The sequence below is a fragment of the Chiloscyllium plagiosum genome, chromosome 32 (assembly GCF_004010195.1).
Source record: "Chiloscyllium plagiosum isolate BGI_BamShark_2017 chromosome 32, ASM401019v2, whole genome shotgun sequence".
In the NCBI taxonomy this organism is placed as follows: domain Eukaryota; kingdom Metazoa; phylum Chordata; class Chondrichthyes; order Orectolobiformes; family Hemiscylliidae; genus Chiloscyllium; species Chiloscyllium plagiosum.
The window spans coordinates 21,036,026-21,053,070 of record NC_057741.1 but is presented as its reverse complement, the minus strand read 5'-3'; the positions used below and the strand labels follow the sequence as shown (position 1 = coordinate 21,053,070).

Genomic DNA, 17,045 nt, shown 5'->3' with positions numbered 1-17,045 from the left:
AGGAAAATCGACGTTTCGGGCAAAAGCCCTTCATCAGGAATACAGGCAGGGTGCCTGCAGGCTGGAGAGATAAATGAGAGGGGAATAGGGTTGGGGAGAAAATAGCAAAAAATACAATGGGTGAATGGCATTGGGGATGAAGGTGATAAGTCAGAGAGGAGGAGGGAGTGGACAGGTGGAAAGGAAGATAGGCAGGTATGACAGGTCATGGGGACAGTGCTGAGCTGGAAGGTTGGAACTGGGGTAAGGTGGGGGGAGGGGAAATGTGGAAACTGGTGAAGTCCACATTGATGCCCTGGGGTTGAAGTGTTCCGAGTCGGAAGATGAGGCATTTTTCCTCCAGACGTCGGGTGGTGAGGAAGCGGCGGTGGAGACGGTCCAGGGCCTCCGTGTCCTCAGCAGAGTGGGAGGGGGAGTTGAAATGTTGGGCCACAGGACGGTGGAGTCAATTGGTGCGGGTTTCCCGGAGATGTTCCCTACAGCGCTCTGCAAGGAGGCGTCCAGTCTCCCCAATGTAGAGGAAACTGCATTGGATACAGTAAATGACATTGATGGATATGGAAGGCTCCTTTTGGGGCCTTGGATGGAGGTGAGGGAGGAAGTATGGCCGCAGGTTTTGCAATTTCTGCGGTCGCAGGGGTAGGTGCTAGGATGGGAGGGTGGGTTGTTGTGAGGCGTGGACCCGACCAGGTGGTCACGGAGGGAATGGTCTTTGCAGAAAATGAAAAGGGGTGGGGAAATATATCCCTTGTGGTGGGGTCCGTTTGGAGGTGGCGGAAATGTCGGCGGATGATGCGGTTTATGCAAAGGTTGGTAGGGTGGAAGGTGAGCACCAGGGGGGTACTGTCCTTGTTACGGTTGGAAGGGTGGGGTTCGAGGACGGAGGTGCGGGATGTGGACGAGATGCATTGGAGGGCATTGAACCACGTGGGAAGGGAAGTTGCGGTCTCTTAAGGAGGCCATCTGGTATGTTCTGTATTGGAACTGGTTCTCCTTGGAGCAGATACGGCGGAGGAATTGGGAATATGGGATGGCATTTTTGCAGGAGGTAGGGTGGAAAGAAGTATAATCCAGGTAGCTGTGGGAGTCGGTGGATTTGTAAAAAATGTCAGTGTCAAGTCAGTCATCATTAATGGAGATGGAGAGGTCCAGGAAGGGGAGGGAGATGTCAGAGATGGTCCAGGTGAATTTAAGGTCGGGGTGGAATGTGTTGGTGAAATTGATGTACTGCTCAACCTCCTCGCGGGAGCATGAGGTGGCGCCGATGCAGTCATCAATGTGGCGGAGGAAGAGGTGGGGAATAGTGCTGGTGTAACTACGGGAGATGGACTGTTCTACGTAGCCAACAGGCATAGCTGGGGCCCATACATGTGCCCATGGCTACCCCTTTGGTCTGGAGGAAGTGGGAGGATTCAAAGGAGAAATTGTTGAGGGTGAGGACCAGTTCAGCAAACAAATGAGTGTCAGTGGAAGGGTGCTGTTGGGGACATCGGGAGAGGGAGAAATGGAGGGCTTGGAGGCCCTGATCTTGGCGCATGGAGGTGTAGAGGGATTGGATATCCATGGTGAAAGTGAGGCATTGGGAGCCAGGGAAACTGAAGTCTTGGAGGGAGTGGAGGGTGTGGGTGGTGTCTCGAACGTATGTGGGGAGTTCCTGGACTAGGGGGGATAGAACAGTGTCGAGGTAGGTAGAGATGAGTTCGGTGGGGCAGGAGCATGCTGAGACAATGGATTGGCCAGGATGGTCAGGCTTGTGGATCTTAGGAAGGAGGTAGAATTGGGTGATGTGGGGTTCCCAGACTATGAGGTTGGAAGCTGTAGGTGGAAGATCTCCTGTGGTGATGAGGTTCTGTATGGTCTGGGAAATAATGGTTTGGTAAAAAGGTGACTAGCTGCTTTTTTGAACCACTGTAGTCCGTGTGGTGCAGGTGCACCCACAGTGCTGTTCAGAAGGGAGTGTGAAGAGTTTAATCCAGTGACAGTGAAGAAATGAAAGCTGAGGGATTTGTTGCATTGGTTTTCATCTTTCAAAATTCCTGAGATTTTATAATGATCCTATTAAATTAGATGCAGATGTCACCCAACTATTCAAGAAAGAGGGAAGAGAGCAAAAAGGCAAGCAAATCATTCTCCTGAAATGAGTAATATGAATAATGCTTTAATCTTTTATTAAGGATGTGGTAACTGGTATTTGGAAAATTGTATTATGAATGGACAGCGTTAATGCAGAATAATGAAATGGAAATCAAGTTTGATAAATGTAATTTTTTAAGGTGATTTGATAGGTTGGATGAGAGAAAACTATTGGATATATCTATCAAATGCTGCAAATTTGGGATATGCACAATAGATAGTGGTTTACTTTTGTGTATCTATTGAACCAGCCAGCAGATGAATGCTTGATTATAATTGGAAAAACACAAACTGAAGTTCTGTTTACTATGAGACCTTTGTTTTTTTTTCAAAGCACTATTTTGATTTGAATTCCAGGGGATTAGTGTTCATAGGGTTTTAAAAAGTCTACTCCACATCTGCTTGAAATAATTTTGAATGGAATACTGCAGATATGAAGCCTGTTACTTCTCCATTCTTTTAATGCAATTTTCCATTATATATTCTTGTAATGTTATAATGGATTAGCCCAGTGAATTTTTGTTACTGAAAGCTAATTCTTGTGACTCCTCTAACCCATTGAGACATTGGAACTACAAATCGCCGATGGGTTAAGGGAGCAGGTTTAACAGGTTAATTAGTGGAAATTCTGATCTTCCTGATTCCAATTGAAATAGTAATGGTAGTTTATGAGATGGAATTTACAAGTCATTTCACTTTGAACATCTGAAACAATGGTACAGAATTTGGAAGAAAGCAACTGAAGTCAGTATATTTTGCATGAATTGGCTGCATTACAGACATCGCTTATGAAAGCAGATTTCAAAACAAAAGATCTGCTTTTTTTTGGTCTTGATAACTGGACTTTCTTGCAACATATACAACTGGGGATTTATAAGCATCTTCCAAACTAGAGAAAATTATGGCAGTTGAAACTTGTACAGTCAGCATCATTATGGCACAGTATGAGACCATTCAGCCGCTTGAGTCCATGCCAACTTTCTATCCATTAGTTTCATTCTCCTGCTTCAACCACATAGCCTTGCATGGATTTACCTCAAGTGTCCATATAATTTCCATTTGAAATTACTGATTGCCTTTGCTTCAATTGATATCAGAATGCTGGAAATCTTTTCAGTCATAGGATGTGAGCATTTGTTGTAAAACTATCTAATTTCATGATTGAAATGTTCTAAGAATATAACTTTTAGTTTGGGGATTGAAATTTTGTCAAAATACGATAATCAAACATTTGCTTCGGGGGTGGGGGGGAGGGTGTTCTGCAAAGTGACGTAAAGTGATTGGCATTCAGAGTATCCTATGTGTATTTAATAAGCACAGACTTAGATGTGGGAAAACATTTAAACAATGGCTGCTTTCTAAGTCTTGGTGGGAAATAGATGTCTGCAGTTGCATTCATAAATTATTCATGTATTTCCCAGAAACAAAAAGATGGTTTGGAAGATAACAGTAATTACTTTAAATCTCTATCTGGGATATCATAGTGTGGGCATGTTGCCATGGGGATAGTTTTGTTTGTTTTCACAGACATAGGCAGTTAATGTCTGGAACTGGAATAGTTTGGAAGCGGGCAGCGAAAGTTGCAAGCAGTGAATTCTTGGAAGTAGCTGAGTCTGGAGACAAATGACCATCAGAAGCAATCTGATTTTTGGAGTTACCGAGCTGGAAAGCAGTGAAGCCCATGCTTGAGCTAGAGTGTACTCAGAAGTGGGGATGCTCTAAAAGACTTAGAGGGTTGCTTGACCTGATGCTTGTGGAAGGATCCCAAGAAATCTCATACCTTTGAAAAATAGGAATACTGAAAATGAATTCCTGAGAGCTGTGGCACACCCTAATTTGGTCTTAACAAAGGTGCCGAAACATCGATTCTCCTGTTCCCTGGATGCTGCCTGACCTGCTGCGCTTTTCCAGCAACACATTTTCAGCTCTGATCTCCAGCATCTGCAGACCTCACTTTCTCCTGAAAGAAGCTTTGACACACTGGAAACTAGGAGAATTCTTGGGTGAAAATAAAAGTGATATGAGGAGCGACCATTGAGATTCTCAGTCTTAGGCAATAAGTGTTTATGAAATATCGCATTTAATTAGTAATACGTATTTTGTTTAATCTTGCTGCAGTAAAACATATTTTGTTTAAAACATGAAATTTGTGTGGTGCAATTCTTTTGATAATAACTGGAAGTCTGAATCTGTCTTTTTTTTAAAAAAAAAAAACTTCATTGCCATGGGGAAGATGCTGGCTTGAACAGTTGCACTGTGTGTGGTGTAAGTGCACCCACACTGCTGGTGTGAAGACAGTTGCAATATTTTAGCTCCGTGACTGTGAAAGAATGGCAATACAGTTTCAGGTTTGGATAGCATGTAAATTAGAGGCAAACATGCAAATAGTATTACTTCCATGCACTTACTCTGCCTTTGTTCTCTGGTGTTAGATATCACCCAATTTGGAAAATGCTGTCAAGGAAAGCTTGGTGCGTTCCTACAGTGCGTTGTGTAATTGGTACACACACGCCTCTGCCATTATGTGCTGTGGTGGGCACTTTCTCGGAATGTTTTTCTTTATTTGTACAAGAGGATATGAGCATTTCTGGCTAGGTCAGCATTTATTACCCAGCCTTAATTGATGGAGAAAATGGTGGTCAGCTGTTGCCTTAAACTGCTGCAGACAGTGGGGTATAGGGACACCCGCAGAGCTGTTAGAAAAGATATTTAAGGATTTTGACTCCATGATAATGAAGGATCAACAATATAGTTCCAAGTCACGATGGTGTGTGACTTGGAAGGAAACCATGCAGATGGTGATGTTCCCATGCAATGCCATCTTGTCCTCCTAGATTGTAAAAATCTCTGGATTGGAAGACCCTATTATAGAATCCTGGTGTGTTATTTCACTGTATCTTGGAGATGGTGCGCACTGTTGCCACTCTGTGTCAGTGGTGAAAGAATGGAATATTGAAGGTAGTGGATAGGATGCTGATTAAATGAGCTGCCTTGTTCTAGATGGTGCCAAGCTTTTTCAGGATTGCTTTTGCAAAATCCATCCAGACAAGTGGAGTATATCCCACCACACTCCTGATTTGTGCCCTATATGTTGTGGCTAGCCATTAGGGAGACTGAAAGTAAGTTACTTACCATAGAAATCCTACTCTCTCATCTGCTCTTGTAGCCATGGTATTTATATGGCTGGTTCAGTTCAGTTTCTTTGAGGAGAAAGTGAGGTCTGCAGATGCTGGAGATCAGAGCTGAAAATGTGTTGCTAGAAAAGCGCAGCAGGTCAGGCAGCATCCAGGGAACAGGAGAATCGACGTTTCGGGCATAAGCCTCTCCTGAAGAAGGGCTTATGCCCGAAACGTCGCTTCTCCTGTTCCCTGGATGCTGCCTGACCTGCTGCGCTTTTCCAGCAACACATTTTCAGCTCAGTTCAGTTTCTGTCCCGTCAGAACCCACAGGATGATGATAATAGTGGATTCAGTAATGGTAATCCCATTATATGTTAAAAAGCAATAGTTTGATTCTGTTTTTTTGTAGATTGTCATTGCTTGACACCTGTGAGATGTGGATGTTACTTGTCAGTTCAAACCTGGTTGTTTTCTAGGCTTGGTAACATGGTGACTTGGACTGCTTCAGTATCTGAAGTGTTGTGAATAGTATTGAATATAATTCAATCAGCATGATTGTCCCCAGTTCTGACATTATGATAGCGACTTGAAGGGGTTGAGTCAGTTATAGTTAGTTAAGTCATATTGTCAGTAATAGCAAAAATGGAAACCTGAGATGTTCAAAGGTGAGCTGCTAGTGGAGGAGCCACACTGTCAGAAAGATAATGCTGTCCTTGGGGAAAATACAGACAATGTTTGGTAATCTGAGGGAAATTGTAAGACGATAATGTAAGACATTTGGATGAAGAAATGGGGCAACTGGATAGCTTAACTTCATATTTTGCTTAATGTTTAGGGGTTTCTTTTAACCTTGCAGAGTTGGTTTCACATTTCATGGTAATGAGACTAGCTATCCTTGCCTACGTGTAAAAGTTAACAACTGTAAACCTGTTTCTTGAGTCTCCTATCAGTTGTCGATTTGTGTGACAATAGTGATGAATAGTCATGATTTGGAGATGCCGGTATTGGACTGAGGTGTACAAAGTTAAAATTTCACACAATACCAGGTTATAGTCCAACAGGTTTAATTGGAGTACTAGGTTTCAGAGCGATGCTCCTTCATCAGGACAACCACCTGATGAAGGAACAGCGCTCTAAAAGTTGTGCTTCCAATTAAACCTGTTGGACTATAACCTGGTGTTGTGTGATGAATAGTGTAATGCTTCTTGAGTGAGTTGAGCTGTACTAATCTAGGCAAGTGGAAAATATTCTGCCACACTGCTGACTTGCTCCTTGTAAATGGTGGGCATGCTTTGGCAAGTCAAAAAGTAAGTTGCTTGCTGAGGAATTCTCAAACGCTGACCACTTGTATCTGCAGTATTTATATGATCTAATTAAATTTCTAGTTAATGGTAGCCTCTTGAATGTTCATGGTGAGGAATCCAGTAACAATTGAACATTAAAGGGCGATGGTTAGAGTCTCTCTCTTGTTGGAGATGGTCACTGCCTAACACTTGCCATTTGCCAGCCCAACCCTGAATGTTGACCAGGTTATTTTACATGCAGGGAAGCTTATTTGTCTGAGAGTGATCTCGTGAACAGCAGTCCTAAAGAAACAGGTCAGGTGAAAAATGTTTTCACTGCTAACACAGTGGCAGTACCACATTTCTGAACGAGGACACCTGGGTTCAAGTACCACCTGTTCCAGCAATATGTCATAGCATTCCTGAACAGGTTGATTTAAAAATACCTTCAACACATCTAAGTGTACCTGAAGTAGAAGGTGCATGTGTACTAGTAAGATTGAGTTTAGTGTGGATTAGTAGATTAATGTTAGTGATACCGCATGAATAACACTGCCAAAATTGAAAATATAACAGTATGTTTCAGAAGTAGTAACTAAGTTCCATTTAAGCTTGCGTTTTTAAGCCAAAACAGAAGAGGCCAAGGTGTTCCAGGAAGCCAAAAGCGATTTCTCTCCTTGCAACATGTGGCATAATTGTGAATTATTTATAGTTTGGATATATATCTTGCACACAATATTGTCTCTATTATTTCCATTCCTTGGTTCCAGATGGCCCCTCAGGTTTGTGGAGCTGATCCTATTGTACTTTGCTGGACCAAGAGAGCTGTTAAATGTAGGAATTGCAATTAAAGGAGAGGCATACGAAAATTGAACTGTACGTTTTCTAAATTTCAAATGGTTAGTTCCAGTGCATTTAACACGCTTCTCTTTCTGTTGGCAACGATAGAAAGAAAGAAAGAAAGAAATTATGCAGCTGTTTTTAAAGACTGTGCTAGTTAAATATTAAATCCCTTATGTCATTTGAATGATGAGGATTTTACTGTTGTCTCGTCTGCAAGCTGCTTAAAACTTGGACAGAGTGACTGCTGACAACATTGGAAGTGAATTAGAGGTACTCTAAATGGAGAATAAATTACAGGACAAAATAACATTTGTTGACTGATATTGATTGTGAAGCTGTTGTTCAAAAATAGATTTTCTAAACAATTGTGTTTGTTGATTAGCCATATGGTTGCTAAGGGAAAGTTGTTTTAAAGGTCAGATTGAGTGGTTTGTTTTCCTTCTCTCATGGTTTTAGACAGATTGGTGGATTATGCAACCTATTATGAACCAGAACATGAACTCTGAAGAGCCCCAATAAATTCAGCTGCAACTGCCTTGAAAATAAACTTTGCTCTCACCTTATTCCTTTTCATTTACCCCTGTTACTTTGATTTTTCTTTGCAGCGATCTTGAACCAGAGTGGCTGGATGACGTGCAGACAAATGGTGAGCTTTTCTACCTGGAGCTCAGTGAAGGAGAGGAAGATGTGCTGATGCAAGCTAATTCAACTTCAGCACATCTGATCAATCATGTCAGATTTAGTGAGAAAGAAGCAGAAGTAATTTTGGACCACGCATCAAGGGAGTCTTGCAAACCTGAACACAAACTTAAAAAGCTTGCTAATGTTTTAAAGAAAAAAAAAGTAATACGCACGCATTCTTGCAGCAAAGCCAATGAACAGAGAAGTAGTCACCCTCCAGTACTTCCTTCAATACTAAAGCATCAGACAAATCCCGAAGTTGGTGTTTCAGTTAAATTGTCTTATAAAGATGTGTACGTTTATGTTAATCCAAACAAAATAAGTGACAAATTGCTGAACAAAGGGACCAAGCTTCTGGAGGCCTTTGTCGGGATTATTAACCAACCTTCACGAAGAAAACCAGTGGCAGGAAAGCATTCTGATAGATCGGCAGACACAAAAATAACAACAGAAGAGCGACTTGTTGTACACAGTTTGGCCGAAGGCAGTGCTGCTATGAAAAATGGCCAAATATTCATTGGTAAGTGTGGAAATATTTATTTATGCAAGTAAGATATTTTTAGGAAAACAAAATACTGCGAATGCTGTAAATCTGAAATAAAAGCAGAAAATGATGGAGAAACCGAGGTTTGGCAGCATCTGTGGAGAAAGAAACAGTTAGCATTTCAAGTCTATTATGTCTGTTCTGAAGTGCTTATGGATGAATACATTGTAGTACTGGGTACACTGTAGGTATTGGGAACATTGCTGAAGAATAATTTGATGGTCCCTGGAATTTGGCTATGTATTTGGAAGTAGTTTGGGTTGTACAGGTTTATGAACATGGATTCCAGATCATCTGGAATTTTACGAGTTTCAGGTAGTCTTTTATTCTGTAAATGTTCCATATTTTGTGTTAAGACTTTCACTCTGTCAAAGTAGATTCATTACTTGTTTTTATCTACGTCAGCATTGGTTCAAGCCATCATCTGAGTCCCAAAGTTCCGGGTTCAAGTGACACTTCGGGTTGCAAGTGTTTGGTTTTGATTGTTTTGTTTCTTCTTTTTCTCCAATTTTACATAACAGAAAGCTCCAATTGCACGATGGATCCTAAATTAAATAGCAAAGACCATTGGCAGACTAGGTCAACATGGCATAGAAGCTGTTGCTAAGATAGCTCCTCATCCAGTAAAGCCCCTCTGAATTGCTTCCAATGCATTTACATCCCTCCTTTAATGAGGAGACCAGTACTCCAGATGTAGTCTCACCAGTGTCCTGTACAATTGAAGCACTTTTGTATTCAGTTCCTCTCAGAATAAACAATAACATTAGCTTTCTAAATCACTCATTGCAGTTGTACACTTATGATTTCATCCATTTGGACATTCAGGTCTCTCTGCATCTCGGAGCTCTGTGATCTCTTACCATTAGGTCATTTTTTTAAAAATTCCTGCCAAAACAAACAATTTCATATTTTTCTGCAATATACTCCATTTACCAGATCTTTGCCGACTCATTTACCCTTCCATATTCCATTATTGCTCCCTTTGTCTTCTTCAGAACTTGCTTTCCTATTTGTTTATAAATTGCCTGATAATTAAACAACTATACCTTCAATTCCTTCGTACAATTTATATAAATGACTTGGAAAAAGTTAAGGCCCCAGCGGCACACAAGTAATTACAGAAAATTACCTATTCATGCCTACTGTCTGCTTTCTGTTAGCTAGTCAATCTTCTATCCATTCCAAGATGTTACTCACTACAGCAAGGGTCTTGATTGTGGCACCTTTATCAGATGCCTTCTGGAAATCTAAGTGTCGTACATCCACCAGTTCCCCTTTATCCACAGCACAAGTTACTACGAAGAGTGCCAATAAATTGGTTAAATGCGATTATTCTTTCACAAAATCATGCAAATGTTCTACCATAGTAACTTTACTAATGCCTTCTAACATTCTGTCTTGCTTTTAAATAAGAGTTAGATTATCTATTTTTCAATCAAAAGCAACCTTGGAAAATTAACACCAATGCATCAACTACCTCACTAGCCACTTCTTTTAAGACCCAAGGATAGAGTTCATCAGAACCTGTCATTGTACAGATCCATCAATTTGCTCAGGTACACTTTCCGAATGATTGTAATTTTCTTGAATTCTTTGAGATTCCTTTTCTTGAATTTAAATATATCACAATAACCATGTATTATAATCTCAACATTGCTGCCAGTCTCCAACATAGCTCAGCCCCAATGCTGCTGAAGCTTTTGTTATTTCCAGACGTCAATATTTCATTATCTTGCTAATGATACAAAACTCTGTTGCTTGTATCCAATCTGGCTCATCCATTGCTGCTGTGCACCCTTACTAGGTAAGTTCATGTTCAATGTCCCCATTTTTAAAGTAACCATCCCTGTGTTGAAATTTCTCCATGGGTCATCCCATTTTTTTTTCTGGAACTTCTTATAACTCTAACCAGAATATGTCTTTCCTTTATCTCTTGTCTTTCATATATTCCCCACTTACTTTGTCCATCAATGTGCCTTCATCGTCCAGACACTAAGATCTAGAATTCCTTCCCTCAATCCATATACTAATGTTGTAAAAACCATCCCTTTAACTAATCTTTTTATCTGCTGTTTTACTGCTTCTTTGGTGCGTTGTCAATTTTTGGCTGAGTAAGCTTCTCTGAATTCCCAGGACATATTATTTTGTTATAGGCACTGTATAAGTGCAATTGCTGTATGCAAGAAGGCTTATACATGAAAGCACAAACATAGATTTGATGGAGGAAATGACTTTCTATTGTGTAATATTTTTTGTTTCTGTGATTGAAATTCTGGAAATGCGGTAACCCGGCGGAGAGGGGGAAGGAGAAGGGGAAGGAGAGGAGGGAAGGAAAGGGACATGGTGAGGGGGTAGAAAAGGAGGAAGGAGACGGAGGGAACGAGAGGGGGAAGGTGAGGGGAGAGGAGAGGGGGAAGGAGATGGCGGTTACAAATCAGTAACCAACGACCTTTGGTCTGGATTTTGCAGTTAGCTGTATAGTGATGGCAATTACTATTGGCACAGAATAAATCTATCCGAGGACCGAACACCATCCTGATTGTGAATTACATAAAAATTGTCCCATAATACTACTTTGAAGGAGAGCTGGGGAGATAAAGGTTAACAGGTCAACATGTCAATGCTGCAGGAGGCCTTCAGTATCATGGTTACCAAGCAGCAGGAGATTTTCTTTTTGTTTTTGAATTCAGACTGTTTGTTTGTCTTGAACCATCTGGTTCTGTGAATAAATTTGAATAGATTTTCTAATTACTGCATGTTGCTTTTAAACAAGTTGTCAATATTATCAATATATAGTTATTTAAAGAACATCTGTGAAATATGGTGTATTACGTTGCAATTTCTGTCTATTTTAAACTTTTAAGCTGTGACTGACTTCTGAAATTGACACATCTACATTTTACAATGAAAATAAATCCAGTAATGACTTATGATTTGAATAAAAGCAACTGCTTGGAATAGTTGGCCATTTCACTTCCAACCAAAATATGCTATGAGACTGCACAAAAAATAATCAAATTGGCTGTGACCAAAGATGACAAGATCATTTAACACTGGACATCTTGAAGGTAGAAAGGAGGGGCAATGTCCAGTTTTGGCAGAGGACCAACAGCTCGTCAGAAGACAGTGGAGCCAGATGGGCAAGGAGGTCATTTGTCTGCCCATTCGGCCAACCTGCATTATCCTCGTGGTTCACTATACTACCAAGTTCTAATGCATTCACAAACTTTGAAATTGTGCCACTACATTAAAGTTTATGTCATTAATATATTGGGTAGGTGATGATCTAATGGTATTGTGCCAGACTATTAATCCAAGATAATGTTCTTGGGACCTGGGTTTGAATCGAGAGTGTGGTGCTGGAAAAACACAGCAGGCCAGACAGCCTCCGAGGAGCTGGAGAATCGACATCAGGAATGAGGTTTGTGAGCTTGGGGGATGAGAGGTAAATGGGGGGGGGTGGGGGGAGGGAACAGTAGCTGGGAAGAGGTAGATGAAGGTGGGGGGGAGCGGTGATAGGTCGGAGAGAAGAGTGGAGCGGATAAGTGAGAAGGAAGATGAGCAGGTCATGAGGGCGGTGCTGAGTTGGAGGCTTGGGACTGGGATTAGGCGGGGGGAGGGGAAATGAGGAAACTGGTGAAATCCACTTGAACCCGTTTTGTTGTGGGGTCCCAGGGCGGAAGATGAGGCATTCTTCCTCCAGGCATTGGGTAGTTAGACGTTTTCTGGATTTGAACCCTGTCATGGCAGATGGTTCATTGAATTCACTAATATTCTGGAAACAAGACTCTAATGATGACCCTGCAATCATTGCTGATTGTCAGGAAAAACTCGACTGCCATCCTTATTTGGTCTGGCCTACGTGTGACTCCAGCCCCACAGAAATGTGGTTGATTCTTAACTGCCCTCTGGGCCTTTGGGAATGGACAATAAATACTGGTCTAGCTACTGAGGCCCATGTCCCACGAATGAATAAAGAAAAAAACTGTGCAGTAAAATGTTTTAATTAATATTTAAATTTCAACGCAACTACTATATCATGCAAATTTGCAGTAATATTGGGTTTTGCATTAGACATTACAAGCCAAAATAACTAACATGTCGTTTTAATTTTGTTACATTTTTTAAAAAAAGTCATGTTGCCAGTTGTGGATCAGTTGGTGCCAATAGTGCTTCTGATTGAGGAAGTTATGGGTTCAAGTCCCACTCTAGCACTTCTGCACAAAACTCTATAACACTAAAACTTAATTGTCTTCCCTGTCAAAGGTGCACTATTTCTTTAATCCCAGGTCTAGTCTACTCTTTTAGAAACCTGCGAGGAAGCGGGGTAAGTGTGCCGGCCTGCTAGTAAGACTGAGACTACACAGTTTCAAGACCTCCCTTCCTAGCTTACTCCTAGCAAATGTACAATCCCTAGAGAATAAGGTGGATGATCTTCAATCACAGCTCAGCTTCCAGTGTGAACTACGGGACTGCTGCGCATTCTGCTTCACAGAAATCTGGCTCAACCCATCCATTCCCGACTGCGCACTTCAGGCTTTTTCTATGCATAGTCTGGACCGCACAGCATTCTCAAGTAAGGCAAAGGGTAGAGGGGTTTGCTTTTTAATCAACGACTTGTGGTGCATGGGCATTGCAACTCTGGGTAGTAATTGCTCCCCAAACCTTGAATTCCTCACCATCAAATGCCTCCCCTTCTACCTACCATGGGAATTTACCGCTGCTTTACTAACTGATGTGTACATACTGCCACAAGCAAAAATTGATGAAGCTCGGGATTGCTGTACTCCACCACTAACATCTCGAGGCCTTGTTAATTGTAACTGGCGACTTCAGTCAAGCCAATCTAAGGAAGGTGTTGCCCAAGTACAACCAGAACATTACCTGCCACACCAGGGGCCCGAACATTCTCGCCCACTGCTACACCATGTGAAAGATGCCTACCATTACATCCCCCGCCCTCATTTTGGAAACTCTGACCACAATGCTGTGTTTCTTCTCTTGGCTTACAAGCAAAAGCTCAAGCAGGAGACCTCCTTGCGGATACAGGTCCAGTGCTGGTCAGAGGAGGCAGAGGATCAACTCCAGTGCTGTCTGGAATTGGTTGATCGGGCCATGTTCAAACCATCCTCAGGTACCTTGGACGAGTACGCCACCAATGTCACAGACTTTATCAGCAAGTGTGTGGAGGACTGCATACCGAGGAAATCAATCCGGGTATTCCCCAACAGGAAACCCTGGATGAATCAGGACATACAGAAATTGCTAAAAACCAGGTGTGAGGTCTTCAGATCAGGAGACCAACTCAAATATCAAGAATCCAAGTATGACTTTCACAGAACTATTAAGACCGCCGAGGACCAGCCAGACACAGTGCAAGATAGCAGATGATGGCACATCCCTCCCGGATCGTCTCAACAGCAGAATTTCGTCTGAGCAGAATTTTGGTTGAGAGGTAACACTTATTCTGACGAGCCTATCCCAACAATCACTGCATCAGAGGTCAGATCAGTTTTCCTTAGTGTGAATGCAAGCAAAGTGATGAGACTAGACAGAGTACCAGGCCATGCACTCAAAGCATGCGCAGATCAACTGGCAGAGGTCTTCTTGGACATCTGCAACCTCTCCCTGCAGCAGGCCACTGTCCCTGCCTGTTTCAAGAGGGCCAACATCATTCCTGTGCCTAAGAAGACTCATGCAGCATGTCTCAATGCCTACTGCTCAGTGGCCCTAACTTCGGTGGTTGTGAAGTGTTTTGAAAGGATGGTCATGGCATTAATCTACTCCAGCCTCCCCACTACTCTTGACCCATTCCAATTTGCCTATTAGACCAACAGATCCACATCAGATACTATATCACTTGCCCTTCACTCTTCCCTCGAATATCTTGACACCAAGAACAGCTACGTAAGAATCCTACTCATTGACTACAGTTCAGCCTTCAATACTATTATCCCCTCGAGATTGATTACTGACTAAGCCCCACTCTCTGCAACTGGATCCTCCATTTCCTGACCCACAGGCCACAATCAGTGAAGATTGGGGACAATATTTCATCCTCACTAACACTCAACACTGGAGCCCCCCAGGGTGCGTACTCAGCCCCCCATTCTAATCACTGCATACCGATGACTGCGTCACCAAATACCAGACTAATGCCATTTACAAGTTCGCTGATGACACCACCATAGTTGGTCGGGTCTCAGATGGCAACGAAACAGACTACAGACAGGAGGCGGAAGACCTGGAAAAATGGTGCTCTGAGCACAACCGAGCTCTCAATGCTGGCAAAACCAGGGAACTCGTTACTGACTGACAGCAGGATGTTACTCATGCCCCCCTACACATTAACAGCACAGAGGTGGAATGAGTGGAGAGTGTCAAGCTCCTGGGAGTAGTGATCAACAACAAGCTTTCTTGGTCTGTTGATGTGGATGCAATGGTTACAAAGGCCCAACAACATTTCTTCCTCAGGCAGATGAGGAAATTTGGCAGGACGGTGAATACCCTTGCCAACTTTTATCGGTGCACCATTGAGAGCATTCTGTCTGGATTATCACTATCTGGTGTGGTAACTGTGCCATTCAAGATCGGAGACAGAGAATGGTGAACTCGGCCTGGACAATCACAAAGGACAACCTCCCATCCATAGAATCTGTCTACCATGTCCACTGTCAAGGAAAGGCCACCAGCATTCTCAAAAATCCATTCCACCCTGGCAGTGCTTTTCTACAATTTCTAACATTGGGGAGAAGGTACAGAAGCCTGAGTACACACACCAGCCAGTTTAGAAACCGTTTCTACCCTACTGTTGTTAGATTTCTGAATGGACTTACAAACTCTTAGCATTCGCCTGTACATGTATTTTTGTTTTTCCCGCTGTTTATCTATTATTTGTTTATCTGTGCTGTTTAACTCTGTGATCTGCCTGTATTGCTCTCAAGACAAAGCTTTTCACTGTACCTCGGTACACGTGACCATAAATTCAATTAAAATTTAATTTAGGTAGGAGTAAAGGATCTTGTGGTACTATTCTGAGGAATAGCAATGTAGTTATTGGTAAAGTCTTGATAAATACTTATTTCTTAATCATCATCACACAATACAAATTGTCCATCTTTTATTACATTATTCCTTATCGGAGCTTGCTGCCTGCAAATTAACTGAAGTTTTTCCTATATTACAACAGAGACTACACTTCAGTGCCTGTAAATCATTGGAGAACATGAAAGACACTGTAAATTTAAGTCAGTTTGATACTTAGCAGGTTTGTGTTTTTGCACATAGAAGGAAAGAAAAATCATCCTGCTTCTGGTACAATTAAATTTTCAATTGATGCACTAGTCAATGTGTTTACTAAGAGAAAATTAAACTTCTTGAAAGAATGTTTAATTTGAAATCTTGCAGATATTAAAATTTCTACAAAGTACAGGCTAATCAAGTTAATGACTGCCTGAAAGTTTTACATTCCATTCAATACTCCTTTAACCTTAGCTTCTGCATCAGCAAAAACAACATAAGATAATATCTTTCTACCTAGTTCTACAATCTTAACAATTAAATTTTAAAAGTCTACATCTTCACACACACTCAGGCTAGCGTAAATGAATTTTGCAGCATCTGTTTCTGTGAGACCATAGAAAATAGATGCAGGAGTAGGCCATCCAGCCTTTTGAGCCTGGACCACCAATTCAATATGATCAAAGCTGATCATGCAATTTCAGTATCCCACTCTGGCTTTCTTTCCCATCGCTTGATGCCTTCAACCCCAAAGGCCTTGTCCAGCTCCTTCTTCCATATAGAGGTAGTTCTGGGATAACACACATTTTGGCAATGTCATTTGGCTAAATAACATGGCTGAAGAATATAGTATTTTCGAGAACGCTTACCTCCATTGGCAATAGTGTGATTCCAGCATGGATCGGTTCACATGCTTCATTCTGCGCATGTGCCAGAATCTCCATGCCATTCTGTACCTGCGCCAATGTTGGCGCCGTCCTGTGTATGTGGTCTCTGTGTCATTCTGCGCATGTGCTGAAGTCAGCTGCCGATAGAGCAGCTTTCTGTGAGAGGTTCTGTACAGAGAGCAGCTTTCTTACATTTTTTAAATGTACTGTGATAAATTTACTATTGTTTCGTTAATAAATATGATTTCAACCTTTATTCAGCTTGTGCTATACTTTGCGTTAGACGTTTGGGTGATTTTTGAGCAATCGTGAATGACATTTTTTTGCTGGTCTGCCCCAACCCCACTTTTTCTATAGGCCCCATTATTTCTATTAAGAAATTTTCTATTAAGTGAGGTTTGCTGGAATGCAAGTATGGTGCTATAGGGAAACTACCTGTATCTAACGAACTAGCTGCAACAGCTTTCTGTGTTAGAGAATTCCACTAGTTCACAACTCTCTGAAGAAATTCTTTCCTATCTCTTGTCCTAAATGG

General features: G+C 41.8%; 1 protein-coding gene across 3 annotated transcripts in view; it reads left to right on the top strand.

Moving 5' to 3' along the window:
- Nucleotides 1-17,045, top strand: part of intu (inturned planar cell polarity protein) — a 119,081-nt gene that overhangs the window by 18,668 nt on the left and 83,368 nt on the right. For all 3 annotated transcript variants that reach the window (XM_043674187.1, XM_043674188.1, XM_043674186.1), the window contains exon 2: nucleotides 7,984-8,579. In XM_043674187.1, coding sequence (XP_043530122.1) covers nucleotides 7,984-8,579 — 596 coding nt within the window. The remainder of the gene's footprint in view (nucleotides 1-7,983; nucleotides 8,580-17,045) is intronic.